The 25,038-nt window shown below is 44.4% G+C and overlaps 1 protein-coding gene across 3 annotated transcripts; it reads right to left on the reverse strand.

The window, feature by feature from the left end:
* Positions 1–1,986: 1,986 nt before the first annotated feature.
* LOC125520583 (protein MICRORCHIDIA 6-like) lies at positions 1,987–14,196 on the reverse strand. Of its 3 annotated transcripts, none has more exons than XM_048685538.1 (19): positions 13,051–14,196; positions 12,199–12,273; positions 12,049–12,083; positions 11,863–11,935; positions 11,677–11,766; positions 11,521–11,596; positions 10,445–10,523; positions 10,061–10,195; positions 9,668–9,766; positions 6,744–6,845; positions 6,518–6,664; positions 5,732–5,824; positions 5,151–5,199; positions 4,942–5,053; positions 4,437–4,735; positions 4,257–4,363; positions 4,132–4,187; positions 2,722–2,764; positions 1,987–2,537 (listed from the first exon to the last, which is right to left on the reverse strand). In XM_048685538.1, exons 1-19 carry the CDS (start codon positions 14,045–14,047, stop codon positions 2,391–2,393), a joined length of 2,814 nt encoding a protein of 937 aa, XP_048541495.1. In that variant the 5' UTR covers positions 14,048–14,196; the 3' UTR covers positions 1,987–2,390. The 3 variants fall into 3 exon arrangements, with proteins under 3 accessions (XP_048541495.1, XP_048541494.1, XP_048541493.1); XM_048685537.1 differs by having other exon boundaries at positions 10,445–10,520; positions 11,863–11,941; XM_048685536.1 differs by having other exon boundaries at positions 11,863–11,941.
* Between the last annotated feature and the right edge of the window lie 10,842 nt (positions 14,197–25,038).

The raw sequence follows: 25,038 nt of genomic DNA on the forward strand, positions 1-25,038 counted from the left end.
GGACCAGACGTACAGTTTGCCCGCGTGGCGTGCATGGGGGACGCGTGCAGGCTTCTCGGTGCGGGCTGCGAGGTGAAAAAAATCTCTGGCGAACGAGATATGCAGTGAGCTCGCAGGCAGGATCACGTGTGACTTCTTTTATTATTTTCTGCAGAGGCTGAGGCCTGAAAGAGCGAAAGTTTTCATTTTAAAATATAAAAAATGGAGCATTCGCAGCCACCCATAATATGAGTACAGTGGAAGAACAAAGAGACAAACATATCGCTGCGATTGTGATTCGTTTCGTTCAGATATTTTTCTTTTCTCCAGGAGAGCTTGAGTCGCTGTGCCGCACGTGTAATTTTGAGACAAAAAACAGCCGATGCTTTCTTTTTGCCAACAATCATACGAGAAAAACACAAATGCTAAACACGGTCTACGTGCGTAGCAACCCCTTTAACATGGCAAGCCTGAAGCGTATTCAGAGCTTCAGACTGCATCTGCTAGTTCAGATGGATTGTTAGGAACCCGGTGATGAATAGATCGGAAGTTTTCTCGCAAAAAAAAAAGAACCCGGCGGAAACGCACCGGTTTATTGCGCACGCATGCACACACATACAGGAAAAACAAGCACCGAAAATGCAGAAGTTTCAAACACTAACAACAACTAGCACAACTACATGTCAAAAAAAAAACTAGCACAACTATACCTATGTTTATTATTATCCCTCTGCTATCTTGGCATTAAACTGCTCAGTCATATAACTCAATGAGATTTGAATAATACATATACCATATGTAGGTTGAGACACTTATTTTGAGACGGAAGGAGTAGATAGGATTTGCGGAGCAGGCCCTGAACTTATCCAACTTATCCGTCTCAAGAAACAAGGGCCAGAGTCTTGTGCAACAAAGCTTATAATAATCTGGAAAAAAGTTTACACGGTACAAAGATGCTTGCACAACGAGAAAAGGAACTGACTCGGAAAACAAGAGATTACGGAAACCAATCGATCGCCCACTAGGAAAGTGTAGCGTTAGCATAACCAATGGCGTGCATGCGAAGGAAGAAGGGGCAAGTGAAAGCTTTCCCACGAAAACCGTGACAAGGGTATCTTTCTAAGGGCATCTTCAACAGTTGTGAGATAGGTGTTGGTAAATTTGCCACCTAGAACATAATGATAATGTGGCATGTATTAAATACGGAAAGAGAGCAAAGTTGTATGTAGATTAACCAACAATCTTTGTACAAGCTTCAAGGTGAAATAGAGAGCAATCATATTTATTATCTCACCATCTATTGAATAGTTTACATACAACCCATTGGAGTAGTTGTATGATAACTTGTTGGTTGATGACATGGACATTTTACCAACAAGACTAACATGCAGCCTGTTGGAGATGCCCTAAGGCAAAAGTGAAGAAGATGAAGAATCGGTAAGGTGTCTTAAAAAGAAAAGAAAAAACTCCCTCAAAAAGAAAATCTCTCAAAGGCACGTGCAATTTTCTTGACAGCTGCTTTGCTTCCCGTCACGTCCCTTCACACGCCCAATAATTTGTTTGAGTATGCCGTTTGCATGGACGGCTGCAATTTTCCATCACGAGAAAAAAGAAATAAAGATTGATAATTTGAGGGTTCATAGCGGTCCTCAGTCGGAACAGTCCACACTACACCACACGGTCCCGTGAGCCCGTCCGCCCGTGTTACTGTACAGGACACGGCAAGGATTTTCTACTCGTGAAAAGGAGAACTCTAAGGCTGCAGAGATTTCTTGAGCACAACGGTCAAAATCTCCTTCGAAACAAAATAACCACCCATTAATTTTCGGTAATATTACTGTGCTGATGTTCTCTCGAAGGTCATGGCAAAACGAACAATTTTTGTAGCAATTTATGTAGTCGCAAGGATGGCAAATTCTTTCAAGAAGCAGGACAAATCCTAGAAAAAAGGAACTAGACGGATTTGCCATCCTCACTGACGAAAACTGCAACCCGCTGACAACAAAATTTGCCATGCTCCCCAGCAAACGTTCGCTGGTTAAGCTGGTCCTCTCTTCTCCTTTTTTTATTTCCTCCCAAACAGTTTAACTAGTTGATTCATGTGCACCGCTACAGTTTATGCAGTAGCATCATATTTAGAGGGAGAGTTGTTTTTAGTTTACGTGTGTATTCAGTTATTGACCCGCCACCGCTACCGTAAAGGAGGTTTCTTCCTACATAAAACGTCTGATGTTACTTACCATGCACCTAGTGCCAAACCATACATCTACTTACTGCAGGTGCCTTGGTTCTACCACCATCCCGAGGGGTCAAACTCCCGCTTAAACCGCTCCATAGGTTGGGTTAGTAGTATTAGTACGTAGTTATGGACTTCCGCTGCCGGTGTGGTGTCTGTCAGTCATGCCATTCAGTCAGATCCATCCCACTCCCATGGAGGAGGTGCTGGCGATGGGGATCCTGCGCTGTATCGCGCTGAGGCCGTTGTAGAACTCCAACTCGTCCGTCAGGCTCCTCCGCTTCCGTTGCCACTCGCGGAGTTCACCCATCAACCTGTCCGCCTGTTCAGTGGCGATTGAGCACGTCAGCCTTTTGGAATCTAAGAGGATCAGGTGCCTCCATTTCCAACATTCAAAACACCAGAGCCATCTAAGTAGGTAATTTTTTACTTTTTTACTTCTAGATACGAGTACATTTTACCTCCCCGCAAAAAGTATGAAAAACTGCATTTTACCAGCAACTTACCTTGCTTCGGAGAGTCTGCCCGGCCGCCTCCAGCTCAGAACACCTTCTCGGCATTTTTTTGGCAACAATCATTACACATGGTTTACAAACAATGAACAAAACATATACAAACTATTTTACCTTGTGAATCTAAAAGAAAGTGCATGGACCCAGCAAAAAGGAAATTGCAGGGATGGCATACTTGTATATTTTTTTACCATCTCTGTGATACAAACTACGTACTAAAAGAAGCGCCTCTACAGTCCACAACCCACGTCCAGTAGATCAAACAATCAGCCCTTAACTACACTTTATCGTGCGGATCATTGCTGAAACTAAACAGAGCAAACTACTGCCACAGAAGTATGTGAATATACAGCATCCTAGAGAGAAAAGCGCAGGTCTATCAAGAAAGAAAAATGAATCCAGTTTTACAAGCTTTAGCTGACCCAGTGTATAACAATGAACTGTACTTTTGGTCCCTATAATGTGTTATCATGCCCAGTTTAGTTATCTACGTCCATTTTAGACATATATTCAAAGTTGCCTGTCAACTTGTAACTGTTATTATACGGATGAACGAAAGATGAGATGACCCAACCATAGGTTACCTACATGAGATAACGTACTATTATAGAGCACTAATATCCAACAGTACTAAGCCATAATCAACAAAGGACCAGATCCTTTTGCATCAAATATCAACTTTTTGTTCCAGTTGACTAGAGTAATCACTTCTGTGTGTGGTCACTCAATGTTCTAAACAGCCATCGAAAAAAAGGATCAACTAAGAAGCAATGCTAAAACTTAATGGTAGAAAATTTAAGCATGCGTGTTTGATTATACCCTTCTTTACCAAACTATGCCTACGGCTTAGCAATTTATGCCGTTATTTGGTTTGTCTTTGCCTTGCCCTATGGAACTTATCCATGCCTTAAGGGATCTCCCAAGTAGTCTGGTCAAATCATGGGTGAGTAAATCCAGTCAATTTTTCATTCCCAAGCGTCCCAAGTTGTTTCCCAATGACAAATAACAAGTGTCTGTCACGTTACCTTTCCAAATCATGCTTGCTCTTGTGATTATGTTACTTAATGATGAAAATTGGTTTCACGTCTCATACTTAGAGAATTATAGATTAATTCATATGATAAACCGGCTAATGATACCAAACCGTTTGCTTACCTATGCTATCGTCATTCTTTCATTGGGATTCAGTTAATGAAGCATCCTAATGGTCACACTAATATCATTAGCCGGTTGTTGTTTCAAATGTGGTATATGTAACCCATTAATTCATACATTATAATAGGTGTAAAATTAAATATGCAAATAATGGTGATTGTTGTTTCAAATGTGGTATATGTAACCCATAGAACTCAAAGTGGAATAAACAAAAGCTAAAATCATGCTAAGAAAGATTTCATTACTCACTCGGCCTTTAGCATCATGTTCTGACAAAGTAAGAGACTGCTCCTTTCCTCTCCTATCTACAAAAAATGCAATCAAAAAGTTAAAACTATTTATTACCATAAAAGTACTCCTAACAGATTTCTAACCTCAACAACATTGACGCTTCCAACGTGGTCAGCATCGCCATTCGTGTTGTGCCTTTTTTGGGCCCTCATTTCAATCATCGAGCCAGAGTTTCTTCTTTTGCACAGTTCTGCTTGGAGTAAACTAATCAGAAAAATATCAAGGGGATTCATTGAAGGGGGCGAAAGATATCTGAAACCAACCAGTTTGCTGGGGTGTGCTTGGCATATATAATGAAGTCCTCATATTTCTCCTTGCTAAAGAACATGCACCATAGTCCATTTGATCCCTCAAGGCACCAACGTGCAAAGGATTTAATGAGTTACCTCCATTGAAACGGGAGTTCAACACTCCAGATGCCTTGGCTCTTGAGTTCCTGGCATAAGTTGTTGCTGTAGCTTGGGCTACTGAGCTGTCATTGGTAGCAGCAATAGATGTATAATATGCTGGAGGAAGAGATTTTGTGACTGGCTGGTAGCCAATCAAATGAGCATGGTGCCTCCTGCCACAAATAGATGGTGGTTATAGTAGTCATATTTTTTCCAAGAAAATAACAGTACATATATAAGAATGATAGGAAGATATCAGAGCATGCATGCAGTAAAAGAAAAGGGAAGTGTGCATCTGGCTGGAAGGTGAATGTAATGTAAATATATCTGTAAATGACCAAAGGCTGGGAATACAGCTGTAAGCACTTTCAGAACTTACCAATACTCCATTGTCATGTCTTTTAATCTCGTCTCAAGTCTCTGAAAAAGTTCCGTCTTCTCAAAATCTTGCTTATCATGTGTAGGTCGTATGAAGTTCGCCTCCAAAACCCCTAGGAAATAATGTTTTATTCAACACTAAAAATACTCTGGTACTGAAATTATAGCGAAACCCAGCAACAAACTAAAAACTGCAATAGGAATTCATACCAGCAATGCCTCTGCCTCGACCTCTCTCAGAGCCTGCAGCCCAAAATGGCTGAACAAAGAAACTAATAGATTAAAATAATATGACATGCTAGTATTTTGCATGCTGAAAAGCATAAGTTAGAGAAGGTGGCTGAACTACCACGGTGAATAACATTTTTTTAATTTGCAATATCAGAAATTCAGAATATCCATCTGGAAGGAAATTTTGGTAACAAGGAAACACATTATAACAAAGATGATGAAATCACCCTAGATAAAAGAGGGATCATCTAAACACCCTATATGGTTTAAACGAACATCTATAAAACCCGCCTGAAAGGAAAGTCCCGCAATGAGGATCCTTTAAGGTGTACCCTCATTGTAATCAGCCCCTCTAGTAAGTTCTCAACTAATCTGTATTGGACATTAATATCGTCCATATAGTAACTAATCTGGAGTCTGTGCTTTTGTAATGCTTCTACTTAGCAATTGCATTATTATTATACAAATTTCTTGTTTCCTGAAACAACTTACAAGAACAAATACTATGCAACATATGACAAATTTAAAAGCAGTAGTACATGTGGATGAACTTATTTTACCAGAATAAGACGGTTCCTATGGTAGACATTAAATCCATAGATATCCAGGTGTGGAGCTCCTTTTAAGAAGCCAATTGAAGTAATGACATCAACCTGATTCAAAACAGATGCATTAGGTGCACTACATACTTTCCAATCATCCAAAATAATTGTACTTAGATGGGTGCAATCTATATTTCAAATAAAGTTCCCTGAGCAATGTCTAGAATGACCAATGAAATGCTCACTACTTAAAAAGAATGATGTTGCAGTTACTCATGAGCTTAAAAGTCGTTTTAGAACGCATGCAGTCACCATTTACAACTTTGGCCACCAGTGTAACCAAAATATTTGGATTTTTGCATGCAAATGTTTCTGAAAGAACTTGTGAAGTGCAAGTGTTATTACCAGACTTGTCATAAAATATTTTTCGTCACATCATATTTGATAAGTTTATTAACAATGTAATAGAATAAGTCATAGTCAAATATGCATACTGGAGATCATATCAATGCCCAATACAAGTACTCCCTCCGTTCACTATTATAAGATGTTTTGGATATTTCAATATGGACTATATACGGACTGAAATGAGTGAACAAACACACTAAAATGCGTCTATATACATCCGATTCAGAAAAAAGTCAGGACATCTTATAATAGTAAACGCAGGGAATACAAAATAGTACAGCTGGTAGTTAAGTTGCTCTGCAAAACTACCATTTTAGTATTAGAAAAGATGTGCATAATGTTAGTAGATGTACAGCTGAGATCAGTTCTAAACTAAGTTTTCTAGAACAAACTAACCTGTATGCTTGTTCCAACTTGTGGTCGATATTTGATACATTCACGGTATATGAGGTCCTTTATAATATGATGAGGTTCAACAGTTCGTCCACACAAGATGACTTTAAAGTGTTGTGGTAGACGAAGGTATAGTATAGATGCATAAACCTGGTCATGTTTAAGCTAGTCAGTCATTCCAAAGAAACAGATGTAAGTCTCGGATATATATTTTGTGTTTGGAACTTACACGAAGTGAATATCGAAAGCGATTTGCAATATGCATATGATTCAACCTTTTCACTTTCGCGCGTTCTTCTGGTATCTTAGGCGCTCCTGACATCATAATATCCTGCACCACCATGTGACAATGTTGTCCTTTAGTGAAAATTTGTACAAATGACTCGGAGAAAGGTAAAGCAAGCAGCACTGTGAAAGTGTGAATGAGTTACAGCTATAATTCATTTCCATACTGCATGAGAACAGTATATAGGATTACTGGTGGTGATTGTAGTCACAAGGGGTTCATGGTAGAATCAAGTACTCTACCAGGTCTAGGCCGTAGGTGGTAAGGGAAGGATGGAGGAGGGCGTGGCGAGGAACGGGCGCGCCAGCGGCAGGGCGCCGTCGCGAGCTAGGAGAAGGGCGGCGGCGGTTAGGGCTGTTGGCGGCTAGGGTTTCCGGCTCCTCGGGGAGCCGGGCAATAGGAGATAATATTCTTCTTATTGCTTGATCTCAAACGATGTCTTACACGAGTATTTATAACTTTAGCCTAAGATAACTTGCCTAAGATAACTTGTGGGCCAAGCCCCCTAACTACTGCCTGGTGGGCCTCTTCCGGATATAAACTAAGCCGGCCATAACACTTCTCCCCGCCTGCACAAACAGCTCGTCCTCGAGCTGTAGGGTGGGGATGCGCTTGCTGAACTCCTCGAGGTAATCAACCAGCGTCAAACACCTTCTCGATATCTGGGACGGCCAGGTCGGCGGCGATGGCGTCCTCCAGAATGTAGTCTGCAACGTCCAGGTAGAAGAGTCGCGGGCAGGCGTGGCCGGGCTTGTAGGGTTCGTCGCAGTTGAAGCACAACCCTTGGCGGCGACGCTCGAGTATCTCGGCTGAGGTGAGCCGGCGGAACGGGCGCGCCGCAGTCGCGGCGAGGGGTGCGGCGGAAGCCTGCGCAGGCCGACCCGGTGCGGAATCCGGCGAAGGTAGTGAGCCAGCGGCCCGGAACGGCGAGTCTTGCTGAATGGCCACCGCGCGGCGCTCGAACGCGCGGGCGTAGTACATGGCCGTCTGGAGATCGGGGGGATCCCGGAGCTCGACGTCCACGCGAATATGGTCCGGCAAACCGCCCACAAAGAGCTCGGCGCGCTAGGTCGCGGAGACGCCCGGCGCGTGGCACGCCAGGGCCTGGAAGCGGTCGGCGTAGTCCTGCACCGTAGATGTGAAAGGTAGACGGCCGAGGGCCGCCAGTCGGCTCCCGCGGATAGGAGGCCCAAAGCGGAGGAGACAAAGCTCCCGGAAGCGCTCCCATGGACGCATGCCGCCCTCGTCCTGCTCGAGAGCGTAGTACCAAGTTTGTGTTGCGCCTCTTAGATGATAGGAAGCGAGCCAGGTACGATCCGAAGCGAGCGTCCGTTGCCCTCGAAAGAACTGCTCGCACTGGTTGAGCCAGTTGAGGGGGTCCTCCGTGCCCTCGTAGGTGGCGAAGTCCAGCTTGGCGAAGCGAGGGGGTGGCGGCCCGCCGTGCCCGGGGGCGGCCGCAGTTGCCGGCAGCGCGTATGCCGGTTCGGAAAGCGCCGGGGCGTAGTTCGCTGAGCTGGAAGGGTGATCGAATCGCAGGGAGGGCGTCGGGTGTTCCAGCGCCGTGGAGTATACCGGGTCCGGAGACGAACCGGTCGCCCACGCGGGGATCGGCGATGGTGACGGTGGAAACTGCACCTGGTGCAGGGGCCGACCCATGGCCCGAGACGCGGGTGGTGGTGCTGACGATGGTGGTGGCGCCGGGTGGAGCTGCTGCACCGGCGCCTGCGTCGGGGGAGGGGGGCGGCGGTGGCGCCAGAAGAAACTGCTGGGTCGGGCCCCCAGCGGCGCGGTGGAGGCCAGCCACGCTGCCAAGGCTGTCCCGCCGCCGAGTAGTGCGGCAGCAGCGGCGGCGGCTGGGGCGCCCCTCCGGAGGGCGCCTGGAGGGCCGGGGCGGCCCACTGTAGCGGCGGCGGTCCGTAGACGGTGGTGACGGCGCTCGGTGACGGGGGCTGGTTCCCGGCGAGGTAGAGGGTAATACCCCTGACCGCCTAGACAAGCTCCCGCAGGGTGCCCGACACCTCCGGCGAGAGGAGCGGGGCGGATCCCCCGTAGTGGTGATGGCCGCTGGAGCGGAGGGGGCGGTGGTCCCGGACGCGATCTCCGTCATCGCCGTGGAAGTGGCCGGCGGCAGCGAGAGCTGGACGGAGGTGGATGGTAACGGCGGCGGTGATGGAGGGAGTGACATGATCGGCCTGGTGTCTCTGGATACCAAATTGGTAGAATCAAGTACTCTACCAGGTCTAGGCCATAGGTGGTAAGGGAAGGATGGAGGAGGGCGTGGCGAGGAACGGGCGCGCCGGCGGCAGGGCGCCGTCGCGAGCTAGGAGAAGGGCAGCGGCGGTTAGGGCTGTTGGCGGCTAGGGTTTCCGGCTCCTCAGGGAGCCGGGCAATAGGAGATAATATTCTTCTTATTGCTTGATCTCAAACGATGTCTTACACGAGTATTTATAACTTTAGCCTAAGATAACTTGCCTAAGATAACTTGTGGGCCAAGCCCCCTAACTACTGCCCGATGGGCCTCTTCCGGATATAAACTAAGCCGATCAATATCAGTGATTCGACATTTACTGAGCTAATTTCTTTGATGGTTGTTAGCCCGGCAGGGGCAATCAGGTGATACAAGTAAAAAAGTAAATATTTTATATATCTTCCAACAACAAAAAGGTGGAAGAATTCTATTCTTAAAGCAAATACTACAGCTTCCATGTCTATAAGATTAGAACATATGCAGCCTTTTAATCAAATATTTTTCAAGTGTTGCATGAACTAAGTAATGTTTATCCTTAGTTTTGAAGTACATCATAAAAACAAGGAATACTGAAATTTGAAATCTATGGAGTAGAGTCGCCGAGAGAAACAAATGTCACCTCATCGTCAGTTGTAAAGTCAAGCTCCATTTCATCCACATCATTGAGCCACAAGTTGAATACAACAATTTTTGTGCCATGGCATCCCATGTCCTCAAACTGTCAGCATGTGGACCAGAGTAAGTAGGAAGTAATCTTGTACAAACAAACCATTCCAGATATACAGAAGAAAAAAACTGTATAGCTATTGCATTTCAAAACGAAATCTAGATATTCACCATGAAAATATTGCTTTTAGGGTATAACACTACTAAGCAACCATAGAAGTAACCAGTTACTATCTGAGCACACCGACATACAATCAATTGGTTTTGGACAAATATTTTCAAGAGGAAGTCATGTCAGAATTGCAAAAAATGATTAACTGGATAGGTAGAGAGAGTAGTAACTTACTTGATTCAATAAATCATCTTCTGTAGAAAATTTAGACCACCTCAAAAGAGTGGACAAATTGGAAGAAAAATGTTTTTCACCACGGTCCATTATCCTCTTGAAATTGCGGGATGAAGGATCAAATTCATAGTCAACCTATAAGAAAAATAGCATTAGTTGTTTAGTAGGAAATAGCACGGTATCAAGGGTCTGTATCAGTTAAAATCCTACATCCACAATTCCACATGCTAATTAATCTTCAGAAGACATTATTACCAACTAGAAGCTATTATATTGGAAACAAATGTCAGTTCACTCTTGTCCAAATACTAAACAAAAACATGGTGATGTGGCTGTAGATGCTACATTAATAGTGTCATAAGTTAATAAGTTTAATAAACTGACCACTGGCACTAATATGTCATCGCAGCCGGTTCCTTTGAGGAATGTGTAAGAGAGCAGCCCAACACTTCGTGTCAATCTGCTGCCATATCAATGATTAAACTAAATGGTTACCACAATATAGTAGATAAGTTTGGATAGCGAGTTAGCAAGACATCAGCAAAGATGCTCAACAGAATGACATAACAAGTTATATGCTAAAAGCCTTTGGATAGCGAGTTAGCAGGACACAGCAAAGATGCTCAACACAATGACATCATAAGTTATATGCTAAAAATTGGCAACTCCAATACTTGCCAATTTTACCAATTTTTGAGAATTGGCAAAGCAAGACGGTACCTAACCAAAATTTTCGCCAACCAGTTTTTGGTAACCATCCAATCATGCTCCTTTATATCTGTTATCTATATCTTCTATCTATCTATTATCTATTATCTATTATATCTATAGTGAAGAATAACTTTGAATAACAACCGTTGGATGAAGCCGTTCCGACAGTAGAGAGGTGGCAAATCCGAGTGTTGCTGGCCGTTGGATTTCTCTTATTAGAACAGATTCTGCCACATGTACTATCTAGAAAATTCTATGGTTGGGTTATGCCTTATGGACATTTTGCACAAAACTTAAAACACACTTCTACTTCATTCTAGACTTTCTTTGTTCAAGGCTATGGATGTAGCTTCATAAATCATATTTATCTTTGCAGATAGAGTAGCTATTGTTGTTATTTCCTATGAAAAATCGCAATATGAGATACCCAAAAAGACGCCTAGACAGAAGCACTCGATATATTTTACCCGAGTTTTACATCTTATAATTTATGCATATAGCTCAAAATTTTCATTTGCCCACTATAATGCATGCTGATCTTTGATTGTAATTTTATTATCTGAGCTCTCATGTGCATTAACTTGATAGTACATTTTAGGATGGGAGGTTTAACAGAAAAACAAAGTACAATCAATTTGTTCCATATTGCATTTTATCATGATAATTTAGAGTGTCGAATCAAAGTTCCCATATTTGCTAATGTCAGAAAGTGGATAGGAAAGATGCTGCATTGCTAAAGTAGGACAAACCTATTAGCTTTTCTGCAGCTGAATATGATAGCATCTGCCCCAAGCCTCATTGTGCTGGTTTTGAAGCCATTTCCATCTGTAAATGTAACCACAAGTCAGTGACTATTTAGCAATGGAATAATCAACATTTTTAAGCGAGTTCACAAAAACTATTACATTGTCCAATTGATGAATTCGTGCATTTATTGGAGAATCCGAAGCTCAAACAGTGTCGAAGATACTCAGGACTCATACCGCCTCCATCATCTTGAAAATAGGATTCAAGAAATAAGCTACAGAAAATACTATATAAAAATTATATAGCCAGTGCAATTTGATAGTACATATCTATCTGTATGCTACCTTGTATCATTAACGAATACTCTCCAACAGGAGAATATTTCATTTTATCTATTTTCACATAGGTTGCCCCGTTCTGCACCTACTCCACGTTCCAATGCAAAACAGAGGAATCAAGAAACAAAATAAAGCATGAGAATCACAGATAAAGGTGATACTATTTAGTGTTCATATATTTGAAGCAAAAACCTCATCAACAGCGTTGTCGAGCAGTTCTGCAATAGCTGTAGAAAAAGAGTTAAGCATACATCAATCTAGAGTCCAGATTTCACTAGAAGGGGCATAGACATACAAAAGCAGAAGTGAAGTGCCAGCTTTACAGATATCACTACGACGTACCACCAAATACCCACTTGTGTGACGTAGCATTCGAGTGAAGAAACTTGGGATTAATCCTTAAGCAGTTCTGGCCATCTAATCAAATTGCAAAATTAAATGGTAAGAAGTAAGAACAAATAGAAAATGGAGATGATGTGCATGCAGATAGGATGCTGTTGATGCTAACACGCATATAAATAGATGTTCCCCACTGCTTGCTCCTCTTACCTGAATGGGGCCATATTGAACCTGCCAGTGCAGGTTTTCCTCTATTTTTTATGTTAATACAACAGAGAAAGAGGCTGGGGAAAACACTTTAAACAGAAGACCCTTAATTCATTCATGCATAATGAACTCTGGATACAACCTCCCAATTTTAGGGATGCCTTATCACCTTATGTAATAGACTATTTAATAGATGGAAACATCTCTCTATTTTGTGGAATATATTCAACGAAAATAAACCAAACTATAACAATGAAATAAACCAACTAAAGATTAAAGTAAACAACTTGGTAGCCAAGGTAAACCATGAAGGACTCTTGCATCAGTGGCAGTGTAGGTTGGATGCAGCTCTGCCATATTATACAAAAATACAGCAAACTAATAATAATCTAACTAGTAGATACTCTGAGACATGTAAATGTAATACAGCAAACTTTTTTACTTAACGTAAACACAATTCTCAGTTCCATCTTTCATGTAACAGGGAACTGCATGTGAGCAAGTTTCAGTCCACCAATGGGAGAGCGGAGTGGACAAGCAGGGGAATCCACCCAACCTGCCATGATGGACACTCTAAATGGGACAGGCAATGTTTATTGGTGGGACTGTTAAATAGAGTCCTAGGCTAGGAAGAGAATAAGAACATACTGTTGATGGAAGCTCGGGAAGCAACCTTGTACTCCCCAGCCTTCCAGAATTGCCGGGGAAAAGGCGCCACAGTTGCGATGGGAGGGGAATCTATCAATGCATCTCTCTTGTGACTCTGTTGCGCTGTCCTTAGTGAGGATGTAGTAGCACCTTGTTCTGTCATTGACAAGGATGATGAAGCAGCTTGTCGTGTCATTGACGAGCATTCAGCAGCTTTGTCTTCATGGTTATACTGCATAGCCTCTTCAGCAAAATCACCTGCTGCTACACCTTCTGTAAACGATGATGGGGCACCTTCGACTGCATTTCCAGACTGCATAGCCTCTTCTGCGCAATCAACTGCTGCGACAAAATCCTGCTTTCCAGACTGCATAGCCTCTTCACTGCAATCGCCTGCTACAACACCTTGTCCAGTAGACGATAATGGCCCAGCTTCAGCTGCATTCTCGGACTGCATGGCCTCTTCTGCGTAATCAACTGCTGCAGAAAAATCCTGATTTCCGGGCTGCAAAGCTTCTTCACTGCAGTCGCCTGCTGCAACACCTTGCTCTGTAAACGACGATGGGCCAGCTTCAGCTGCATTTTCAGACTGCATGGCCTCTTCTGCACAATCAACTGCTGCAGCAAAATCCTGATTTCCAAGCTGCATAGCCTCTTCACCGCAATCACCTGCCGTGGCACCTTGTTCTGTAAACAATGATGGGCCAGCTTCAGCTGCATTTTCAGACTTCATGGCCTCTTCTGCGCAATCAACTGCTGCAGAAAAATCCTGATTTCCGGGCTGCAAAGCTTCTTCACTGCAGTCGCCTGCTGCAACACCTTGCTTCTGTAAACGACGATGGGCCAGCTTCAGCTGCATTTTCAGACTGCATGGCCTCTTCTGCACAATCAACTGCTGCAGCAAAATCCTGATTTCCAGGCTGCATAGCCTCTTCACCGCAATCACCTGCCGCGGCACCTTGTTCTGTAAACAATGATGGGCCAGCTTCAGCTGCATTTTCAGACTTCATGGCCTCTTCTGCGCAATCAACTGCTGCAGAAAAATCCTGATTTCCGGGCTGCAAAGCTTCTTCACTGCAGTCGCCTGCTGCAACACCTTGCTCTGTAAACGACGATGGGCCAGCTTCAGCTGCATTTTCAGACTGCATGGCCTCTTCTGCACAATCAACTGCTGCAGCAAAATCCTGATTTCCGGGCTGCAAAGCTTCTTCACTGCAGTCGCCTGCTGCAACACCTTGCTCTGTAAACGACGATGGGCCAGCTTCAGCTGCATTTTCAGACTGCATGGCCTCTTCTGCACAATCAACTGCTGCAGCAAAATCCTGATTTCCAGGCTGCATAGCCTCTTCACCGCAATCACCTGCCGCGGCACCTTGTTCTGTAAACAATGATGGGCCAGCTTCAGCTGCATTTTCAGACTTCATGGCCTCTTCTGCGCAATCAACTGCTGCAGAAAAATCCTGAATTCCGGGCTGCAAAGCTTCTTCACTGCAGTCGCCTGCTGCAACACCTTGCTCTGTAAACGACGATGGGCCAGCTTCAGCTGCATTTTCAGACTGCATGGCCTCTTCTGCACAATCAACTGCTGCAGCAAAATCCTGATTTCCAGGCTGCATAGCCTCTTCACCGCAATCACCTGCCGCGGCACCTTGTTCTGTAAACAATGATGGGCCAGCTTCATCTGCATTTTCAGAATGCGTGGCCTCTTCTGCGCAATCAACTGCTGCAGCAAAATCCTGATTTCCAGACTGCATAGCCTCTTGTGCAACATCACCTATTACAAGAAACTCTTCCACACCATTAGCAGCAGCAAGAAACTCTTGTCTTGGTACCACTGTCTGAGCTGCCTCGCCTTGTCCATGAGGTGCAAGAAACTGTTGTCTATGTGATGTTGTTGCCCCCTGAGCAGCATCCCCTTTCCCGTGAGCATTCCTATCCTCTTCAACGTCAGCTTCTTCTATGGTTAAATCAACAATTTCTACTTCCAACTGCGCTGTCCCATGTATATGAGTATCCAGTTCTTCTTTCACTCTTGTGGGAGGAAATTCTTCTTTGACATTTGTTGGAGGAAATTCTTCTTTGACTTTTTCTGGAGGAAGTTTTTCTTTGACTGTCACCTCCTCGTCATCAGACAACTCAATCCAGTCCAACAATGCCATTGCTTAACCTGAAGCAACCAGATCGAGTGAGCAACAAGCATGCCAAGCAAAGGACAAACACACAATCCAGTTCATCAAACAATTAAATGTAATAAATGGTCATGAAAACAAAGGGCACGCCACATTTCCAATGGTAACTCTATCCTACCATCCTTTTGGTAACCCAAAAAACATTGAGTTAGTGGTGATTGGGGCTTCACCTTGCTGGATGTTATGTGATTGATCTGTGAAATGTGAGGACATGTGAATCGGCTAGTACAATTATCAATTTTCCACAGAATTTACAGATCTGGGCAAAATCATGTCCGCACGCCGCAGGCGCTCATATTATTTGTGTACTATGATGGATTTCATATGGTCTTTCGGGGCTTCAATTTTTGAAGCTGCTGCGAGTACGAAGTTATGGAGATCCGTGTGGCCAATCAGAGCAAAGTCAGCTAAATGTGATCAGCGCGCAATAATTGGGACCGATCTGTACAGGTGTCAACCAATCAGGGCAAAGCTAGCTAAACGCGATCAGCGCGTAATAATCAGTCGCGCTCGTGACGAATAAGACGATGGAGACGGAAAAATCCATTTCAACCCCTCTCACACAGGAACAGAGGAAATCAGCGAGAGCAGAGCAGAGAGTTCAGTAACAAAACAAAAAAAAACACCCCCAAATCCAGCAGCAAAAACAGAAGCGGAGCTCCATGAAACCCTCGAGTTTGGGGAAAAGCAGGAATCGGCGCCCCCGCTCGCCTAACCTCCCAGAAATGGAAAGGAAAAAAAATACTGGCACAAATGCTCCTCCACACGACAACCAACAACAGCAATCCGGGAGAAAAGCGGCGGGCTGGACGGGTTCCGATTCATCGTCAATCGCACAGGGAAAAGGGTGGGCCGATTGCTTCGCGGCGCGCAGAGCAAACAATCGAGAAAAAAAAAAGCTAGGGTTCCTCACCCCGAAACAAATCAATGCAGGTCCGGGTCGTCGTCGTCGCCGGCCCGCTGAGGCGAGCGGAGGGAAGGGGAGGAAGAATAGCGACGGCGAGAGGAATCCGGCGGAGGTGGCTTGCTTGCGAAGGCGGAGGAGAGGGTTTTGTTGGGAGGGGTTAGCGGAGAAAACGCAACACACACTCTGTTTGTTGTGGGCTGTGGGGTGGTGGGTGTGGACGGGACTGAGCGTTGATGAATGACTGAAGGGAGGGAGGTAAAAGCGTGTGTGAAGCGGCGTACTAGTAAAAAAGAAGAGGTAATATCACTGGTGGTCATACAACTTGCGTTGGATGTGCAGTTTAGTGCTAAAACTATTAAAATACGTTTTTCTGGTCATACGACTTGCACTTTGGTGCAGATACGATCATTCCCTCCGTATGCGCCGCTGGCGTGGCATGCCACGTAAGCACGGGGCCACTGTCAGTGACAGAAAACGTCTTGGAGCCACCCGCGCATGGTAAAGTTGCACGGACCCCCCTCAACTTGTTACTATGTGCACAAAAAAGTCCCTACAAAGGCGGGAACAAGCAGGTGTGTGTATTTGCGAGCGGCACCCTAAAATCGCTGGCGCTTCAATTCGACTCCCCACCGTTTCGTGTCCTGATCATACAGAGGCGGAGGCGGAGGTGGAGGAGCCGGCACGTCACGGCGCCCGTCGTCGGAGGAGATGAGTGAACCGCGCCGTCCACGTCCGGGGGAAGCAGCACCGTCAAATGGTACGTCTGCCCCCTCGTTGGTCTCCGCCATCTCGTTTTTTTCCTCTGCTCCCCGCCATCTTCTTTGTGCCGCCGTCTTTTGTTGTGCCGCGCTAGGTCGGTGTCTGCCTCCTTAGGGTTCTTGATAGATGTTCGGTCACGCTACGGTTCAGCTCCTCTGTAGCCATTAGATTACGACGGTGAAGCTCCCCTGTTCGCATATCGACCTAGGGTTTAGGAAGGGGTTATGAAAGGATGCAGTTTTATGTGTGTAAAAGTATGATAAATTCGTTGTTTTGGCTATGGTTTATGACATGCTCCTGTTTGGCTGGATTATGTGGTTGAAATTGTGTGATGTTTTCGAGATGCAAATAATGTTGTATGTATTCTGAATTTCTGGAAAAAAAACTGCAGTAAACTGGACTTTTTTGACACTAAGGGCGTGTACTATGAATTTGGCACTTAAATTGCTATGTCAAGTATGTGTGCTGCAGTAAACTGAATTTCTGGAAAAAAAAAACCTGTAGTAAACTAAATTTTTTTACACTGAGGGTGTGTACTATGAATTTGGCACTTAAATTGCTATGTCAAGTATGTGTGTTGTAGTAAACTGAATTTCTGAAGAAAAAAAACTGTAGTAAATTGAATTTTTTTGACACTGAGGGCGTGTACTCTGAATTTGGCACTTAAATTGCTAGCAGCCGCCGTCGCCCGCCTAGGGTTCTTTTTTCGGAAGACTACAGATTTGGGAATCGGGGTGATTTGCAAACAGAGAGACCACCAGGCCACTTAACAGGTTATGCTGGGGCCACTGTATGCAGGGACTTTTGACGTGAATAATTATTTTCCGAGGAGGGTCCGTGCAAGTTTACCACACACGCGGATGGCTCCAGGACGTTTTCTGTCACTGACAGTGGCCCCGTACTTACGTGGCATGCCACGCCAGCGGCGGATATGGAGGGAATGACCGTATCTGCACCAAAGTGCAAGTTGTATGACCAGAAAACGTATTTTGATAGTTCTAGCACTAAACTGCACATCCAACGCAAGTTGTATGATCACCAGTGATATTACCTCAAAAAAGAAGACCAAACCAGGAGTGTGGGAGTAAAAGCGCGAGAACTTTCGCGGAAGCCGCCCGCCGGTCATAAAAAATTCAACCGACTTTCTTCTCCGTCCATCCCAGATTTTTGAGCCGTGCACGCCTACCTTGTCCCTGTTTGGATACTCTAACTAAGTTAGAGGTTAGAGTTATATTTTAACCCTAAACTAATCATAAACTAACTCTAAACAAAGAGATGTTTGGATGGTAGGGTTAGATTGACAATAAATATTCTTTCTTAATCATTTGACTACTTTGGACCCTATTTGAATGGGAGAGGTAATTTTTTTTACTATTTTTTAGTGGGCCCAGAAGAACTAACCCAAATAATCTCCTCTAGTGTGGGCTAGTTTTTTGAGGTGAGTTAGATCCAACTAATCCAAACTAACCCATCATGTTTGGATACTTTTGGGTTATTTGAGCCCCAACTAACTAAAACTAACTCTAACCTAGGAATCCAAACAGAGTTGTTTTCTTAAACACGGTACGGACAAACACACTCATCTTTATGTACGCACTCATACACATTATATCCGTATAAGCACCTTGAAGAGATTGAGTCGGCACATTATTTTGAAATTGACGAAGTTGTACGTCTCCTTCCGTGAACCAACTTGTGATTGAATGGTTAGATGGATTATGGTATCCCAGCCCATCAGGATTCAAATCTTGGTGCTCGTATTTATTTCAGGATTTTTTGGCGATGCACATTTCATAGGAATAGGGTATGTGTGTGTACGTTTATAGGGTTGAGTGTATGTACGTGTATATAAGCGATTGCGTTTGTACTGTGTTGAAAAAAGATACATCTCCTTCTATAAAAGTACATCGTTAAAAGACCTGAAATAAATTCAGAAAAATGTAAGCACTAATGTTAAATTTATGTCTTGAAATTTGATGAGTGGAGGATATCATTATCCTCTTAACCATCCACCTACAAATTTGTTCGCATCAATGCTATTTTTGTTTTACTTGTCTCAAGCATCTCGACCGGTCACATGAATAAATATCGAACAGCCACATAGGGCTACATTTATTCTTAGAATACGGAAGAGTAAATAAAATTCAAAGCCGCAGCGGGCAATTTATCTAGTTACTCTAACAAATTCAAAATATCGAACAGCCAGGAAATCATGAACAGCCACATATGTCATCAAAATGCAACATCTAACCGGCTGAAGGATTCACAGTCCTCAAGTGTAATAAGTCTTCAGATCACGCAGACAGAAAGACTTCAGTGATGCCTAACACTCTTTGGCTCTGTGTGTTTAGGGCTTTGTCATCGCAAGGATTTCTCTCTCAAAGGCTTCGGAGGTGGGTTGCTCTCAAACGATAAAAGTCGTGCACTAACTCTGAGCAGCCACCAAATTATGGTGTAGGGGGTGGGCTATTTATAGCCAGGAGGCAGCCCGACCTGATTTGTCTGAAATGACCCTGGGTCACTAAGGAACCGACACGTGTCCAACGGTCAGATTTCAAACACGCGCGGCAGCTTGACTTGGGCTACAAGTAAAACTGACTTATCCAGCTCTGAATAAGATTTGCTCTCATTTTCTTCGCTCGAAGACATAGGATTTGGTTGAGCATCACTTCAGTCACTCTGACTTTGTTTACTTGGACCCCACTTAACAGTATAGTGGTTCCTATGACTCAACAAAGAAGAAAAGGAAACTACGAAACAACTATGTCTCCGCAATCCATAGTCTTCATGCGATGTCTTCTCATGTCATAGTCTTCAACGTGAATCTCTTCACAGATCACCATTGTCTTCAATGTCTTCACACATTTTTAGGGGTCATCTCTGGTAGGTAAACCGAATCAATGAGGGACTACTACATGTGCTATCCTACAATTCTCACAAACACATTAGTCACTCAACCAAGTTTGTCGTCAATACTCCAAAACCAACTAGGTATGGCACTAGATGCACTTACAGCTGCCCGCGACCAAGCCGCCGCCCCGAGCCCCCCCCCCCCCGCCGCCGCCCAGATTTGACCGTCGGCACCCCCCCCCCCCGCGGGTTGTCACCATGCCGCCGAAGAAGACCCCGAAGACTAGGTGGGGTTCTTCGGCGTGCGGGCGAAGCCGTCCGGCAACCTCGGCATGGAGTTCTACGATGAGGGACGCACTTCTGGCTTGGCACGTACTCCACCGCCGACGAGGTCGCGCGTGCTTACATTGGAAGCAAGGAGTCGATGGGAAACATGGCAAAGTTAGCAATTTACTCTCTTGCATCCAACGAGAGTGTAACTATGATTAGATTTACCATTCTATTCTTCCATTTTTCTAATATTCTGCATCTAACAAGCATTGAGCAAGAAATTAATCTCGGGCGTATTGAACAAAGCTCACACAATAATTGTTCATTAATTTAGCTAGATGGATACTTCTATAAAAACGTTTAAACTTGATTGTCACTGCTATATAGCAAAATTAAATGACAATTACACACAACGAGCCAACCAATTGAAATAGACCACATACAAAATAAACATAGGGGACTTAACCCACAAATAGGCGCGGCAAAGCGCGCGTCATGCTCTAGTAGTTTCGATACATGACTAATGACATGGAAAGAAATGGCCACGTGGCGCCCAAATAGCTTCCCACACGATGATGATGAAGATAAGTTGCCAACGCCTAGCAGGAAGGATAGGTCACCCTAGCCCGAGGCATCCGTCCTGTCCTAGTGACATAAGGGCATCTCTAACGTCGACCCGCAAATTCCCTCCAGCATTGGAAGAAAATTGTGGCAAAAATAAGAAATAATTGAAAGATGGCAAGTTTGTCATGATTGAGAAACTTTTAGAATTTGCCATCTTTTAGACAAGAGAAAAAATACATTTGCAATGTGACAATGGTCCCCAAAATCTACCATGCCAATATGTATTAAGTTGCCATGGCAAAACACATCATAGTTTCGAAAACTATATCATAGTTAAGTTGCCATCGTGCTTGTACTCGACTTGTCATGGTCCATAAAAAAGTTTAACATGGTCCATTTAATAAGGTTGCCGTGTTAGAGAAAATAAAAAAAATAACATACATTTGAAGATGGTGGAAATTTTAATTTTTTAAAGGGTGGCATTGTCATGTTTTAGAAACTTTTAGAATTTTTCATGTTTTAGAGAAGAGCAAAAATACATTTGCCATGTGACAACTATTGGGGAACGCAATAATTTCAAAAAAAATCCTACGCACACGCAAGATCATGGTGATGCATAGCAACGAGAGGGGAGAGTGTCTTCCACGTACCCTCGTAGACCGTAAGCGGAAGCGTTATGCGAACGTGGTTGATGTAGTCGTACGTCTTCACGATCCGACCGATTCAAGTACCGAACGTACGGTGCCTCCAAGTTCAGCACACGTTCAGCTCTGTGACGTCCCACGAACTCCGATCCAGCAGAGCTTCGAGGGAGCGTTCCGTCAGCACGACGGCGTGATGACAGTGATGATGATGTTACCGACGCAGGGCTTTCTCTCTCAAAGGCTTCGGAGGTGGGTTGCTCTCAAACGATAAAAGTCGTGCACTAACTCTGAGCAGCCACCAATTTATGGTGTAGGGGGTGGGCTATTTATAGCCAGGAGGCAACCCGACCTGATTTGTCTGAAATGACCCTGGGTCACTAAGGAACCGACACGTGTCCAACGGTCAGATTTCAAACACGCGCGGCAGCTTGACTTGGGCTACAAGTAAAGCTGACTTATCCAGCTCTGAATAAGATTTGCTCTCATTGTCTTCGCTCGAAGACATAGGATTTGGTTGAGCATCACTTCAGTCACTCTGACTTTGTTTACTTGGACCCCACTTAACAGTATAGTGGTTCCTATGACTCAACAAAGAAGAAAAGGAAACTACGAAACAACTATGTCTCCGCAATCCATAGTCTTCATGCGATGTCTTCTCATGTCATAGTCTTCAACGTGAATCTCTTCACATACCCCCATTGTCTTCAATGTCTTCACACATTTTTAGGGGTCATCTCTGGTAGGTAAACCGAATCAATGAGGGAGTACTACCTGTGTTATCCTACAATTCTCACAAACACATTAGTCCCTCAACCAAGTTTGTCGTCAATACTCCAAAACCAACTAGGTGTGGCACTAGATGCACTTACAGCTGCCCGCGACCAAGCCGCCGCCCCCCCCCCCCCCCCGCGGGTTGTCACCATACCGCCGAAGAAGACCCCGAAGACTAGATGGGGTTCTTCGGCGTGCGGGCGAAGCCGTCCGGTAACCTCGGCATGGAGTTCTACTATGAGGGACGCCACTTCTGGCTTGGCACGTACTCCACCGCCGACGAGGTCGCGCGTGCTTACATTGGAAGCAAGGAGTCGATGGGAAACATGCAAAGTTAGCAATTTACTCTCTTGCATCCAACGAGAGTGTAACTATGATTAGATTTACCATTCTATTCTTCCATTTTTCTAATATTCTGCATCTAACAAGCATTGAGCAAGAAATTAATCTCGGGCGTATTGAACAAAGCTCACACAATAATTGTTCATTAATTTAGCTAGATGGATACTTTTATAAAAACGTTTAAACTTGATTGTCACTGCTATATAGCAAAATTAAATGACAATTACACACAACGAGCCAACCAATTGAAATAGACCACATACAAAATAAACATAGGGGACTTAACCCACAAATAGGCACGGCAAAGCGCGCGTCATGCTCTAGTAGTTTCGATACATGACTAATGACATGGAAAGAAATGGCCACGTGGCGCCCAAATAGCTTCCCACACGATGATGATGAAGATAAGTTGCCAACGCCTAGCAGGAAGGATAGGTCACCCTAGCCCGAGGCATCCGTCCTGTCCTAGTGACATAAGGGCATCTCTAACGTCAACCCGCAAATTCCCTCCAGCATTGGAAGAAAATGGTGGCAAAAATAAGAAATAATTGAAAGATGGCAAGTTTGTCATGATTGAGAAACTTTTAGAATTTGCCATCTTTTAGACAAGAGCAAAAATACATTTGCAATGTGACAATGGTCCCCAAAATCTACCATGCCAATATGTGTTAAGTTTCCATGGCAAAACACATCATAGTTTCGAAAACTATATCATAGTTAAGTTGCCATCGTGCTTGTACTCGACTTGTCATGGTCCATAAAAAAGTTTAACATGGTCCATTTAATAAGGTTGCCGTGTTAGAGAAAATAAAAAAATAACATACATTTGAAGATGGTGGCAATTTTAATTTTTTTGAAGGGTGGCATGTCATGTTTTAGAAACTTTTAGAATTTTTCATGTTTTAGAGAAGAGCAAAAATACATTTGCCATGTGACGACTATTGGGGAACGCAATAATTTCAAAAAAATTCCTACGCACACGCAAGATCATGGTGATGCATAGCAACGAGAGGGGAGAGTGTCTTCCACGTACCCTCGTAGACCGTAAGCGGAAGCGTTATGAGAACGCAGTTGATGTAGTCGTACGTCTTCACGATCCGACCGATCCAAGTACCGAACGTACGACACCTCCGAGTTCAGCACACGTTCAGCTCTGTGACGTCCCACGAACTCCGATCCAGCAGAGCTTCGAGGGAGAGTTCCGTCAGCACGACGGCGTGATGACGGTGATGATGATGCTACCGACGCAGGGCTTCGCCTAAGCACTGCTACAATATAACCGAGGTGGATTATAGTGGAGGGGGCACCGCACACGGCTAAAAGATCGACTGATCAACTTGTGTGTCTTGGGGGTGTCCCCTGCCCCCGTATATAAAGGAGCAAGGGGGAGGCCGGCCGGCCCTAGCAGGGCGCGCTAGGAGGAGGAGTCCTCCTCCTAGTGGGAGTAGGACTCCCCTTTCCTAGTCCCACTAGGAGGGGGGAGGAAGGAGTGGGAGAGGGGAAAGGAAAGGGGGGGGGCGCCCCCCTTCCTTGTCCTATTCGGAATAAAGGGGAGGGCGCGCGGCCCTGCCCTGGTCGGCCCCTCTCTCTCTCCACTAGGGCCCAACAAGGCCCATTAACCCCTGGGGGGTTCCGGTAACCCCCCCGGCACTCCGGTAAAATCCCGATTTCAGCCGGAACTATTCCGATGTCCAAATATAGGCTTCCATTATACCAATCTTTATGTTTCGACCATTTCGAGACTCCTCTTCATGTCCGTGATCATATTCGGGACTCCGAAATACCTTCGGTACATCAAAACACATAAACTCATATTACCGACCATCACCGAACTTTAAGCGTGCGGACCCTACGGGTTTGAGAACTATGTAGACATGACCGAGACTCGTCTCCGGTCAATAACCAATAGCGGAACCTAGATGCTCATATTGGTTCCTACATATTCTACGAAGATCTTTATTGGTCAAACCGCATAACAACATACGTTGTTCCCTTCGTCATCGGTATGTTACTTGCCCGAGATTCAATCGTCGATATCCTCATACCTAGTTCAATCTCATTACCGGCAAGTCTCTTTACTCGTTCCGTAATGCATCATCCCGCAACTAACTCATTAGTCACAATGCTTGCAAGGCTTATAGTGATGTGCATTATCGAGAGGGCCCAGAGATACCTCTCCGACAATCGGAGCGACTAATCCTAATCTCGATCTATGCCAGGGCCCAGAGATACCTCTCCGACAATCGGAGTGACTAATCCTAATCTCGATCTATGCCAACTCAACAAGTACCATCGGAGACACCTGTAGAGCACCTTTATAATCACCCAGTTACGTTGTGACGTTTGGTAGCACACAAAGTGTTCCTCTGGTACTTGGGAGTTGCATAATCTCATAGTTATAGGAACATGTATAAGTCATGAAGAAAGCAATAGCAACAAACTAAACGATTATCGTGCTAAGCTAACAGATGGGTCAAGTCAATCACATCATTCTCAAATGATGTGATCCCGTTAATCAAATGACAACTCATGTCTATGGTTAGGAAACATAACCATCATTGATTCAACGAGCTAGTCAAGTAGAGGCAAATTAGTGACACTCTATTTGTCTATGTATTCACACATGTACTAAGTTTCCGGTTACTACAATTCTAGCATGAATAATAAACATTTATCATGATATAAGGAAATA

This window comes from Triticum urartu, chromosome 7, assembly GCF_003073215.2.
Source record: "Triticum urartu cultivar G1812 chromosome 7, Tu2.1, whole genome shotgun sequence".
Lineage (NCBI taxonomy): Eukaryota > Viridiplantae > Streptophyta > Magnoliopsida > Poales > Poaceae > Triticum > Triticum urartu.